This window comes from Mustela erminea, chromosome 9 (assembly GCF_009829155.1).
Source record: "Mustela erminea isolate mMusErm1 chromosome 9, mMusErm1.Pri, whole genome shotgun sequence".
In the NCBI taxonomy this organism is placed as follows: domain Eukaryota; kingdom Metazoa; phylum Chordata; class Mammalia; order Carnivora; family Mustelidae; genus Mustela; species Mustela erminea.
The window spans coordinates 97,800,217-97,814,108 of record NC_045622.1 but is presented as its reverse complement, the minus strand read 5'-3'; the positions used below and the strand labels follow the sequence as shown (position 1 = coordinate 97,814,108).

The following is a 13,892-nucleotide window of genomic DNA, read 5'->3' as shown; positions in this document are numbered from 1 at the left end:
GGGTCTCTTCTACTTTGGTTAACGCACTTTTCTAGGGTCTTTGCCACCCTTTTAGTATTTTATTCTCTCATTCATATATTCTTATATGGATAAAATGACAAGGCAGAAAAACTCATCACAAAAAAAAAAAAGGAAGAAGAAGAAGAAGAAGAAGAAGAAGAAGAAGAAGAGGAAGTACCGAAGGCTAGGGACCTAATCAATAAAGACATTGGTAATGTGTCAGATCTAGAGTTCAGGATGATGATTCTCAAGGAGCTAGCTGGGCTTAAAAAAGGCAGGGGAGTTATTAGAGAAAAGCTATCTGGAGAAATAAAATCCCTTTCTGAAGAGATAAAAGCCCTTTCTGGAGAAATAAAATCAAGCTGAAACCAAAAAAGCTATTAATGAGGTGCAATAAAAAATGGAGACTCTTACTGCTAGGATAAAAGAGGCAAAAGAGAGAATTAGTGATATGGAAGACCAAATGATATAGAATAAAGAAGTTGAGAAAAAGAGACAAACAACTACTGGGCCACAAGGGGAGAATTTGAGAGATAAGTGATACCATAAGATGAAACAATATTAGAATAATTGGCATTCCAGAAGAAGAAGATGAAGAAAGAGCGAGGAGGGCAGAAGGTATATTGGAGAGAATTATTGAAGAGAATTTCCCTAATATGGCAAAAGGAACAAGCATCAAAAACCAGGAGGTTCAGAGAACCCCCTTCAAAATCAGTAAGAATAGATCCACACCCCTCCATCTAATAGTAAAACTTACAAATCTTAGTGACAAAGAGAAAATCCTGAAAGCAGCTTGGGACAAAAAGTCTGTAACATAGAACGGTAAAAATGTTAGATTGACAGAAGATTTATCCTCAGAGACCTGGCAGGTCATAAAAAACTGACATGATATATTCAGAGCACTAAATGAGTAAAAACATACAGCCAAGAATACTATATGCAGCTAGACTAACACTGAAAATAGAATGAGAGATAAAAAGCTTCCAGGACAAACAAAAACTGAAAGAATTTGTAAACACCAAACCAGACCTACAAGAAATACTGAAAGGGGTCCTCTAAGCAAAGAGAGAACCTAAAAGTAGTAGATCATAAAGGAACAGAGAAAGTATACAGTAACAGTCACCATACAGGCAATACAATGGCACTAAATTCATCTCTCTCAATAGTTACCCTGAGTGTAAATGGGCTAAATGTCCCCCTTCAAAAGACTCAGGGTATCAGAATATATTAAAAAAAAAAAAGACCCATCACTATGCTGTCTACAAGAAACTCATTTTAAACCCAAAGACACCTCCAGATTTAAAGAGAAGGGGTGAAAAACAATTTCCCATGCTAATGAACATCAAAAAAAAAGCTGGGGTGGCAATCCTTATATCACATAAATTAGTTTTTAAGCCAAAGACTATAATAAGAGATGAGGAAGGACATTATATAATACTCAAAGGTTCTGTCCAACAAGAAGATCTTACAATTTTAAATATCTATGCCCCTAACATAGGAGCAGCCAATTATATAAACCAATTAATAACACAATCAAAGAAACACAGCAACAATAATGCAACAATAGTAGGGGATTTTAACACTCCCCTCACTGAAATGGGCATATCACCCAAGCAAAAGATCAATAAGGAAATAAAGGTCTTAAATAACACACTGGGCCACATGGACATCACAGACATATACAGAACATGCTATCCAAAAGCAACAGAATACACATTCTTCTCTAGTGCACATGGAACATTCTCCAGAATAGATCACATCCTGGGTCACAAATCAGGTCTCAAATGGTAGCAAAATATTGGGATCATTCCCTGCATATTTTCATGCCACAATGCTCTAAAGCTCGAATTCAATCAAAAGAGTAATTTGGAAAGAACCCAATACATGGAGACTAAAGAGCATCCTACTAAAGAATTAATGGGTCAACCAGAAAATTAAAGAAGAATTTAGAAAATTCATGGAAACAAATGATAATGAAAACACAACTGTTCAAAATCTGTGGGACACAACAAAGGAAGTCCTGAGAAGAAAATAGTGATACAAGCCTTTCTCAAGAAACAAAAAATGTCTCAAGTATACAACCTAACCCTACACTTAAAGGAGCTGGATAAAGAACAGAAAGGAAAGCCTAAATCCAGCAGAAGAAGAGAAACAATAAAGATCAGAGCAGAAATCAATGAAATAGAAACCAAAAGAACAGTAGAATAAATCAATGAAACTAGGAGCTGGTTCTGTGAAAGAATTAATAAGATTGATAAAACCCTGGCCAGACATATCAAAAAGAAAAGAGAAAGAACCCAAATTAATATAATCATGAATGAAAGAGAGATCATAATGAACAACAAAGAAATAAAAAGAATTATAAGAACATATTATGAGCAACTATACACCCACAACTTTGACAATCTGGAAGAAATGGGTGCATTCCTAGAGATATATAAACTCCCAAAACTGAACAAGGAAGAAATAGAAAACCTGAGTAGACCCACAACCAATAAGGAGATTAAAGCAGTAATCAAAAATCTACCAAGAAACAAGAGCCAGGGCCGACTGCTTCCCAGAAAAATTCTACCAAGCATTTAAAGAAGAATTAATACCTATTCTCCTGAAACTGTTCCAAAAAATAGAAATGGAAGGAAAACTTCCAGACTCATTTTATGATGCCAACATATACCTTGATCCCAAAACCAAAGATCCCATCAAAAAAGAGAATTATGGACCAATATCCTTGATGAACACAGATGTGAAAATTATCACCAAAATACTAGCCAGTAGGATTCAACAGTACGTTAAAAGGATTATTCACCACAACCAAGTGGGATTTAATCCTGGGCTACAAGGTTAGCTCAATATATACAAATCAATCAATGTGATACAATACATAAATAAAGGAAAGAATAAGACACATATGATACTCTCAATAGATGCTAAAAAACACTTGACAAACTACAGCATCATTTCTTGATCAAACTATTCAAAGTGTAGGGATAGAGGGCACATACCTCAATATCATCAAAGCCATCTATGAAAAACCCACCGCTAATATCATTCTCAATGGAGAAAAACTGAGAGCTTTTCCGCTGAGGTCAGGAACATGACAGGGATGACCATTATCACCACTGCTATTCAATATATTACTAGAAGTCCTAGTCTTAGCAATCAGACAACAAAAAGAAATTAAAGGCATCCAAATCAGCAAAGAAGGAGTCAAACTATCAGTCTTTGCAGATGATGTGATACTTTATGTTGGAAAACCCAAAAGACTCCACCCCAAATCTGCTAGAACTTGTACAGGAATTCAGTAGTGTCAGGATATAAAATCATTGCACAGAAATCAATTGCATTTCTATATACCAACAGCAAGACAGAAGAAAGAGAAGTTAAGGAGTCAATCCCATTTACAATTGCACCCAAAACCGTAAGATACCTAGGAATAAACCTAACCAAAGAGGTAAAGAATCCGTACTGAGAAAACTATAGAGTATACACCAAATTAATTGAGGAAGATGCAAAGAAATGGAAAAATGTTCTATGCTCATAGATTGGAAGAACAAATATTGTGAAAATGTTGATGCTACCTAAAGCAATCTACACATTTAATGCAATCCCTATCAAAATCCCATCCATTTTTTTTCAAAGAACTGGAACAAATAATCCTAAAATTTACACAGAACCAGAAAAGACCTCAAATAGCCAGAGGAATGTTGAAAAAGAAAGCTAAAGTTGGCGACATAACAATTCCAGACTTCAAGCTCTATTACAAAGCTGTTATCATCAAGAGAGTGTGGTACTGGCACAAAAACGGACACATAGATCAATGGGACAGAATAAAGGACCCAAAAATAGACCCTAAACTCTATGAACAACTAATCTTTGACAAAGCAAGAAAGAATATCCGATGGAAAAAAGACAGTCTCTTCAACAAATGATGTTGGGAAAATTGAACAGCCACATGCAGAAAAATGAAACTGAAAAACCACACACAGAAATAGATTCCAAATGGATGAAAGACCACAATCTGAGAAAGGAATCCATCAAAATCCTTGAGGAGAACACAGGCAGCAACCTCCTTGATGTCTACCAAAGCAAAATTTCTTCCTAAAAACATTGCCAAAGGCAAGGGAAGCAAGGCCAAAAATGAACTATTGGGACTTCATCAAGATCAAAAGCTTTTGCATAGCAAATGAAATAGTCAAAAAAAAAAAAAAAAAAAAAGACAACTGACAGAATGGGAGAAGATATTTGCAAGCAACATATCAGATAAAGGGCTAGTATTCAAAATATATAAAGAACTCATCAAACTCAATACCCAAAGAACAAGCAATCCAATCAAGAAATGGGCAGAAGACATGAACAGACATTTCTGCAAAGCACATGAAAAGCACATGTGCAGCACATGAAAAAGTGCTCCACATCACTCAGCACCAGGGAAATACAAATCAAAACCACAGTGAGATTCCACCTCACACCAGTCAGAATGGATAAAACTAACAAGTCAGGAAATGACAGATGCTGACGAGGATGCAGAGAAAGGGGAACCCTCCTACGCTGTTGGCGGGAATGCAAGCTGGTGCAACCACTCTGGAAAACAGCATGGAGGTTCCTCAAAAAGTTGAAAATAGAGCTATGTTATGACGCAGGAATTGTGCTACTGGGTATTTACCCTAAAGATACAAATGCAGTGATCCAAAGGGGCATGTGCACCCGAATGTTTATAGCAGCAATGTCCACAATAGCCAAACTATGGAAAGAACCTAGATGTTCATCAACAGATGAATGTATCAAGAAGAGGTGATATATATATATACAATGGAATACTATGTAGCCATCAAAAGAAATGAAATCTTGCTATTTTATGACATGGATGGAACTAGAGGGTATTAAGCTGAGCAAAATAAGTCAATCAGAGAAAGATAGTTATCTCCCTGATATGAAGAATTTGAGAGGCAACATGAGGGGGTTGGGGGGTAGGGAAGGAAATAATGAAATAAGATGGGATCAGGAGGGAGATAAACCATAAGAGACTGTTAATCTCACAAAAGAAACTGAGGATTGCTGGGGGAGGTGGGTAGGAAGAGAGGGGTGGGGTTATACATTGGGGAGGGTATGTGCTATGGTGAGTGTTGTGAAATGTGTAAACCTGGTGACACAGGCCTGTACCCCTGGGCTAATAATACATTATATGTTAATAAAAATTAAAAATTAAACAAAACTTAAGGTTGATATCCTACAAAGTTATCTTTTCTGAACACAGTGAAGTGAAACAAAACCAATAGCAGAACGAAAACTAAAAAATTCACAAACTCATGGAAATTAGATAACACATTATTTTACAATCTTTGTGTCAAAGAAGGAATAAAAATCAGACTTAGAAATATGTCAAAACAAAATAATTTTAAACTAAAGACTAAGACCTATATGATGCAGCAAAAGCAATACTAAGACAAAAATTTGTAGCAATGAACACCTACATTTAAAAAGATCTCGAGACCAAACACTATGCTTCAAGAAAGAAAAAAAAAAAACTAAGTCCAAAATTTCCAGAGGAAGGAATAATTAAGAGGACAGTGGAAATCAATGAAATGGAGACTAGGAAAACAATAGAAAAATATCACTCAAACCAAGAGTAGTTTTTAAAGTAAAACAAAATTGTCAAACTTTAGCTGGTCTAAGAAGAGATCACACATGGAACAGAGGACATTAAAACTCATGCCACAGAAATAAAAGGATTATAAGACATTACTCCAATTATATGCTAAAAAGGTTGGTTAACCTGGAAGAAATAGATAAATTCCTAGGAACATAGAATCTATCAAATCTGACCCATGAGGAAATATATAACCTGAACAGATCAATAATAAACAAGAAAACTAAATTCATAAGGAGAAACCTCTGAAGAGAGAAAATCCCAAGACTAGAGGGCTTCACTGGTAAAATCTATAACACAACATTTAAGGAGAATAAATGCCACTCCTCAAACACTTCTAAAAATTGCAAAGTAAAAACACACCTGAACTTCCTTTATAAGGTCAGAATTACTGTTACAAATGAAAGAAAGAAAGAAAGAAAGAAAGAAAGAAAGAAAGAAAGAAAGAAAGAAAAAAGAAGAAAGAAGAAAGAAAGAAAGAAAGAAAGAAAGAAGAAATGAAATACATAGAAATAAACTTAACTAAAAAATTTAAAAGATTTGCAAACTGAAAACAACAAAACATTTATGAAAGAAAATTAAAACAAAAAAAAGTGCAAATAAATGGAAAGACATGATGTCTTTCTAAAATGTGGGAATCAATGTTGTAAAGATGTTCATACTATCCAAAGTGATCTAGAGTCTGTATAATCCCTATCAAAATCCCAATTCAATGTTGACTTTTTCAAGGTCATTTGGTGCAGGATTTCAACCAGCTCCTCAACACCCCAGAAGCTGAGGGAGAAAAGACTGTACTGGAGCCTCCTTTCTGTAGTTTTTCAATCCTCTACCTCTGAATGTCTTTATGTATAATGTTTGGCTCAGTGGGATTTTTTCAACCCCTACCACGTGGAAATACTGTTCTTTACTGTAAATCTGCACGATTCCTTCTGTGAGCTATAGAGAAAAAAGCTATATTCCCATGAACAAATCATGAGAATCCTTCATTTCGATACACACACCAAAGGAAGTTGATGGATCTATGGATCATAAATTATCCAATCTCTGATATCTGAGAATTCTGCCATATGAGCCTCCACTGTTGCAACTAATAAAAATGCCAGTCTCCCAGAGTTACATAGCACATAACCTTGAAAACTGGCATTCCTATTCTCAGGACCACTATAAACTTAGAACAGTGACATGTTCAGAGAGAAGTCCATCCTCTGAACTCTGACCTATGCCTAAAACACCCCCATCCTGTGCCAGGCTCAAAAATGTCGAAATGAGCAGCAAAGCCCTATCAAGAAGCTTTCCTACTTGTCTTAACAAAATCTCACCCTAATCTATAGCCACAGACACATGTCTGACCAAAGCACACCCCCATTTCTAAAACTGGCTTCTAATGATATTTGTGAGTGCCAAGGGGGAGTAAGCAAAAAACTGTGGCTGAGGCTTCCAGCAAAGATTCCAACAGGACCAATTACTAATCCTCTGAGGACTTAAGAGGTCAACGCACTATCAAATCCTGCACTTCGTGAAAGTCTATTTAAATATTTCTCTAGAGTCTATGAAGAAAAAATTACAGGACATTTAAGTAAATGACAGAGGCAGAGCATATACCAACAAGCTTAAGATTCATAGAGGAGACATGCTCTCAATCTTAGCAGATTAAAGGTGGGAATTAAAAGAATTCTCTCCACACTACTCTTGGACTTGCTGGGAAACATAAATTTGGCAAGATTTGAAAAAAATATATATATCCAATCAAGCTGTTGCACTTCTACATGTTATAGTTCTATATACTAGGTTTTTTGATGAATTTTTTGTTCCATTATTCTTACTTTAGATTGAATGTACTTCTGATCTTTGAAAAATATATGTATTATGAAGACGCATTTATACTTTCAAAGGAGGCCAGGAAAGTAAGTAGAAATTCATCCTAAAGTATTGAAGTTTCCTAACAAAAACAGCTCATTTTCTGGGTAAATTCTGACTGATAATGAGAACTAAAGTAGACTAAAATGACCAAGACTGGGAGAGTTCTCAGAAGGAGAATTCCAGTGACCCACTTGTTAGTTCTCAAAGTATATTTGCAGCTATGGGGCTATGCTCTCAGGGGAAGAAAACAATGACTGGGTGCAATGTAAAAACACTGGAATCCACAACCAAATAGATCCAGGTAAGTAATAACTCAATCTTTTTCCACAAATTTTAAACAGATTAACTTAATTTTCACAAATTACTTTTACTGAATAGTTTTTATAGCTAGATTCTGTGAAATGAAGTAAACCTTTTTCTCTTAATATGAATTTGAACATGATGACATGAAAATACCAGTAAAATGTGATCTGTAATGCTGCCACACAAGATGCTGTTGAGTACAACTCAGGTCACTTTTTAAAAATTATGGTTAATGTATATGTAGAAGTAGATTGCTTTGGTAGGTTTCCATATGTGATTATTTCAAGTTGGCTCCCCTTTTCGTGACTTATGTTGCCACACTGAAGTTAGAATTAGTGGAGTAAATCTATTAGGGATGATGAAGCACATAGTTCCCACCTATAGCAGCCATGGATAGAGAAGAAACTAAAGAGACTGAGCTTTCTGGAAAACAAAAGATACTTTCCTCACTTTTATTTCTTTAATATTTTATTTATTTATTTGAGAGAGAGAGAGTAAAGCACAGTGGAGGGCAGAAGGAGAAGTAGACTCCCTGCTAAGCAGGGACCCCAATGCTGGACTCAATCCAAGGACTCAGTCCTGAGACTTCAGGATCATGACTTGACTGACTGAGGCACCCAAGCACCCCTCTTCACCTTTACTGGAGCTGAAAGGTCATGATGCTGACTGCTGACTTCTGTGTCCAGAAACTTTTGAGGAAAAATAAGTTTTAACATTTTCAGCAGGGATAGGGAAAGGAGAAAGAGAAGGGTAGAAGGAATTAAATATCCTATGATCATGTGTAAGATATACTCACTATTGAAAATCCCTGCACAGATAATTCAGAAAAAGAATATATTCTTGTATATATTCAATTTTTCAAACAATCAGAAATGAAACTTTCAAGTCTCTCTCACATGATTAAACTTAGTGTCAAAAGAAAAACTTCTATTATCTTAGATAACATTTTTCCCAAAACAATAGGAAATTCAGGGAAACTTCATGATTCATTTCATTCCATTTGTAAAATATGGCTATGATTATTAATTATTATTATTAATAATTACTAATTATTATTAATAATACTTATTAATCTATTTCAGAGGTGGGATATGGGTGACAGGAAGCTCCCAAATGTCTTAATGTTAATGCCTTGCTAGAGAGACAAACAACCTTAACTTGACAAAGGCAAAGCCTCCAGGATCCTCTGAGTCTTTAACATAAGAAAATCTTTTTGAAACCTCCTTTCTCCTTACCTCCTCCACCGCCCAAGTATACAAGCAGCCACCCCTCACAACCCTGGTGCAACAGTTCTTTCTGCCCACAGGTCATGTGCCCGTGCTTTAATAAAACCACCTTTTCAGCACCAGATCATTATTCTATGTGACGAAAGACCAGTTGCACAGAAAATTAACTTAAGAACTACTGAGGAGTTTTCAGTGAACTTTGGAACGCTTCCATTTCTGCATCCAAAGATGTGAGAAGAGTGAGTGTGTATGAGCCTTGTAGAGTCAGATACAATATCCAGGGCAGTGGAGTGAATGCAGATCAAAGAGCTGTTATAAAGATGGGCCCTTAGCATCCTGAAGGGGAAATATACCATCTGCAGGTCTGTTTCTCAGTGTGCATGTGCATTCATTTGACACATTTCAAAGAATATTGTGTTCATATGCCCATAAATATTCATGTCAATGGGCAACCATAACCTCAGAATAATTGCTATTGATGAAATCTGTACCAAAAGCAGAGGGAAAAGAGCCATCCATAAGATTTTAGAGCCAGAGATTTGAAGTCAATCAGGAGTCAACTGTCATAATAACACTTTCCTTTTGTTCTGGTGTTTGAAACATATTGTCATTATAAAATTTATATGAGTAAGAGAAACTTAACCTCTATCTACCTCTATCTATTCTCTTTTATAACAGTCTCCAAAGTGATTGAGGTGAGTGGAAAGTGTGGCTTCAGCAACCCCAGAGGCCAGGACTAAAGAGGTGACGGAAGATTTCAGTGTTGAATTCAAAATACTACTCAGAAATTGTGATCTTTCCAGATGAACCATAGGCTCATAACTAAAGCTGACTTCATGGAAAGGAAGAGCAATGTGACAGAATTCATTCTGCTGGGCCTGTCCCAGAATCCACAGCTGAGGAAATTGCTATTTGCTGTGCTTTTAATCATCTACTTGATCACACTGGCAGGTAATCTCCTCATCTCCATCACCATCTTCATCAGCCCAGCCCTGGGATCTCCCATGTACTTTTTTCTGTCCTATTTATCCATTATAGATGGTTTCTACTCTTCATCCATAGCACCCAAAATGATCTTTGACTTGCTCTCTGACATGAACAAAATATCCTTCAATGGCTGCATGACTCAGCTCTTTGCTGAACATTTCTTTGCGGGAGCTGAGATCATCTTATTAATTGCCATGGCCTATGACCGCTATGTAGCCATCTGTAAGCCCTTGCATTACATGACCATCATGAGCCAATTTGTCTGTGCTTTCTTGGTGGGAATGGCTGTGATTTTAGGCTTTATTCATGGAGGGATACAGGTTCTGTTCATGGTCCAGTTACCGTTCTGTGGCCCCAATGTTATTGATCATTTTATGTGTGATTTAATACCTCTCCTGGAACTAGCCTGTACAGACACTCACACTTTGGGGCCCCTGATTGCTGCCAACAGCGGGTCACTATGTTTGCTCATTTTTTCTATGCTGGTTGCTTCTTATATTGTCATCCTGCGCTCCCTGAGGACTAAAAGCTCTGAAGGGCGTCGCAAAGCCCTGTCTACCTGTGCTTCTCATGTCACTGTTGTCATCTTATTCTTTGTACCTTGTTCATTCCTGTATCTGAGACCCATGACCTCCTTCCCTGCTGACAAAGCTGTGACTGTGTTTTGTACCCTAGTCACTCCCATGTTGAACCCATTAATCTACACCCTCAGAAATGCAGAAGTGAAAAATGTCATGAAAAAACTCTGGAGGCAAATAACAAAAATTGGTGATAATGAATCTTGGGATTAGAGTATTTACATTAAAATATCTATTGAATATTTAGAGAGATTTATTCCCCTTCTTACTTGATTAAATGTGGGACAGTCAATTGTCCTGTTTGGATCACTTTTCTTCAGGATCATATATTTTATGGGCAAGGTCAACATATCCACCCAGGAATAGTAGGCACAGTGCATAGAGCCCACAATAATTCTAGGATCCCTTGAAGTGCTTAAGGTCTTTTAAAATAAGAAGAAAAGAAATCAATATAATCCACATCCAAGTTGGAGCATGTCATCGTTATACCAATGCATTCATAAAATATGATCTTTAATAATTTTATGGCGAAGGACTCATGAGGTCAAAGTAGAAAGGGGCCACAGAAGTCATAATGTAGCCCTGATTGTTGGTATGAAATGGTTCTGCAGCAATATTTTCAATGCTCTCTATGCCCTGCACTACAGCTAGAATGAAGTTTTATTTTATAAGAAGAAAAGTTCTATATATGCAATAATGTATAGAAAGCCAGTGAGTCTTGAAGAAGTACTTCCATCCAAATATACTTTTTCTTATCTTCCTGAATTTGAGAGGTTAATAAATATCCCTGCACCACAACAATAAAGCATTCTTTACTTCTCGCGGTCCCAATAAGAGAACACTTGCACACAAAGGTACATTTTAAAACTTACAGCACCACCATTCCCTGCAGTAAACAATTGTCTGCACAAGAATTAGAGGCAGAATTGGCTGATGCAAAAAAAATATAACTGATCAAGTTTGTAGAGTTAAGGCAGAAAACAACTGTATGTCAAAGTTGTGTTTTAAATGGAATATTACTCAGCCATCAGAAAGGACAAATACCCAACTTTTTCATCAACATGGTTGGAACTGGAAGAGATTATGATGAGTGAAATAAGTGAAGCAGAGAAAGCCAATTATCACATGGTTTCACTTACTTGTGGAGGGTAAGGAATAACATGGAGGATATTAGGTAAGGAAAGGAAAAGTGAAGGGTAGAAGCAGAGGGGAAGACCAACCATGACAGACTGTAGACTCCAAGAAACAAACTGAGGGTTTTAGAGGGGTGGAGAACGGGGGGATGGTGTCTGGTGGTGTATAATTAGGAGAGCATGTATTGCATGGGGCACTGGGTGTTATATGTAAACAACCAATCTTGGAACAATACATTAAAAGCTAATGATGTATTTTGTGGTGACTAATATAATTAAATAAATAAATAAATAAATAAATTGCATTTTAGACATGGACAAAGGAATAGTCTGAATAGCTGGGACAGGAAGTTACCAGTGATGTAGAAATAAGTCTGTGTCACAAAACTGAACAACAATGACCACACATCTGGATTACAGAAAATAATCTATAATATTTGTATAAGGAAATTCAAAGATAATTCAGAAATAGATGCTTTGAAGTCAGAGATTAAAAGCTTTGGATCCACCAGATTTGATTACTCATCTTGTCTCCTGCATTAATTACCCTTGTCAATGTAACCATTGTGCTGATTTTTTCAACCTGTAAAATGGAAATAACATTGCATACTCTCAGGCTGTAAAAATTAAACAATTTAGATTGAAAAAAATGAATCAGCTAAAAACTAATGATATTGCTCAGATTTGGTTATAGCTTTCAGAGATGTCACCAGCACAGAAAGTAAGCCAGGGTCAATGGTTGCTGACAAGAGGAGCCCCAGAACACCACTACGAACCATCATTCACTAACCATGATCACAGGAAGATCAAACATCTATGCCAGCCTCACTGTACTTCAAATGTCGTAAAAGGCATCTGTATATGAGTAGGAACTGCATAGCAGTGAGTTTTCTCATCAAGGAATCTAATGGGAACTGTGAACAGATCTCTGGACACTAAAAGCCAGCCCCCCACCAACTCCTAGTCTAGGACACAAATGCCCTTAAACATCTCTGCAATAACCAATGGGGAGCTGGCTGGAGCAACCATGACATGTCTGAGCAGAACTTATTTCAAAAACCTCTCCCTGATGGATGGATCTCCTTCTGCCGCTCTGGGAGAAGGAGAAGGGAGAGCCCAGTGCCAGAAACCAACAGACCTATCTCTGCACGGAGCTTGGGATTCCTGAGGAAGAGCTCAGAAACTTGTCTTCAGAGGGTGATTTCACAACCAGGGATTGAATATCATGTGATGTTGACATTTCTCATGTTCTCAGGACTTTAGATCAGGTTAGATCTAACTGTACATGAAGGCCTTTTAAAAATATATGTTGTCCTGGGTGCCGGGGTGGCTCAATTGGTTAAGCGACTGCCTTCGGCTCAAGTCATGATCCTGGAATCCCTAGATCAAGTCCCACATCAGGCTGCCTGCTCGGTGGGGAGTCTGCTTCTCCCTCTGACCTTTTCCCTTCTCATATATATGTTGTCCCAAAAGAAGCAAACAAACTCAAGTAAGAGAACAAAGTGCTAGTTACCAGTGGTGGATGCCAGAGGTGGTTGTGGGGAGAAGAGTGAAATAGGTAAAGGAGATTAAAATGTACACACTTCACTATAAAATAAATACATCAAAGAGTTAAAAAGCATAGCATAAGGAATATAATCAATAATACTGTAATACTGTTGCATGGTGACTACACTGACCTTGGTGAGAACTGTCAGATCCCTTCATGGTACAGGTCAACCTTGATAACATTTTACATCAGTTCCACTTCAATATTAAATTATTTTTTTCTTTTTTTTTTCTAAGTGGCTTATTGTTCACTTTTTTAAAAATTTTATTATTATTCTGTTTTGTTAGTCACCATACAGTACTTCATTAGTTTTTGATGTAGTGTTCCATGATCCATTGTTTGCATATAACAGCAGTACTCCAGGCAATATGTGCCCTCCGTAATACCCATCACTGGGCTAACTGATTCTCCCACCTCCCTCCATCTGAAACCTTCACTTTGTTTCCGTGAGTGCATAGTCTCTCATGGTTTGTCTCCCCCTCTGATTTAACCCCATCATTTTCGAGCTCAACCATACAATTTTTCCATGTTTCCACAGGACTGACTATAACAGGAGGTATGCTAATACATCTTTGGGCACACACCCAGGCAGATATCCTCATCTCTGGT

General features: G+C 37.0%; 1 protein-coding gene across 1 annotated transcript; it reads left to right on the top strand.

Annotated features, from left to right (window-relative positions):
* Positions 1-9,872: 9,872 nt before the first annotated feature.
* Positions 9,873-10,814, top strand: LOC116599867 (olfactory receptor 4C45-like). Its single transcript, XM_032359820.1, has one exon. It carries the CDS (start codon positions 9,873-9,875, stop codon positions 10,812-10,814), a length of 942 nt encoding a protein of 313 aa, XP_032215711.1.
* Positions 10,815-13,892: the final 3,078 nt, after the last annotated feature.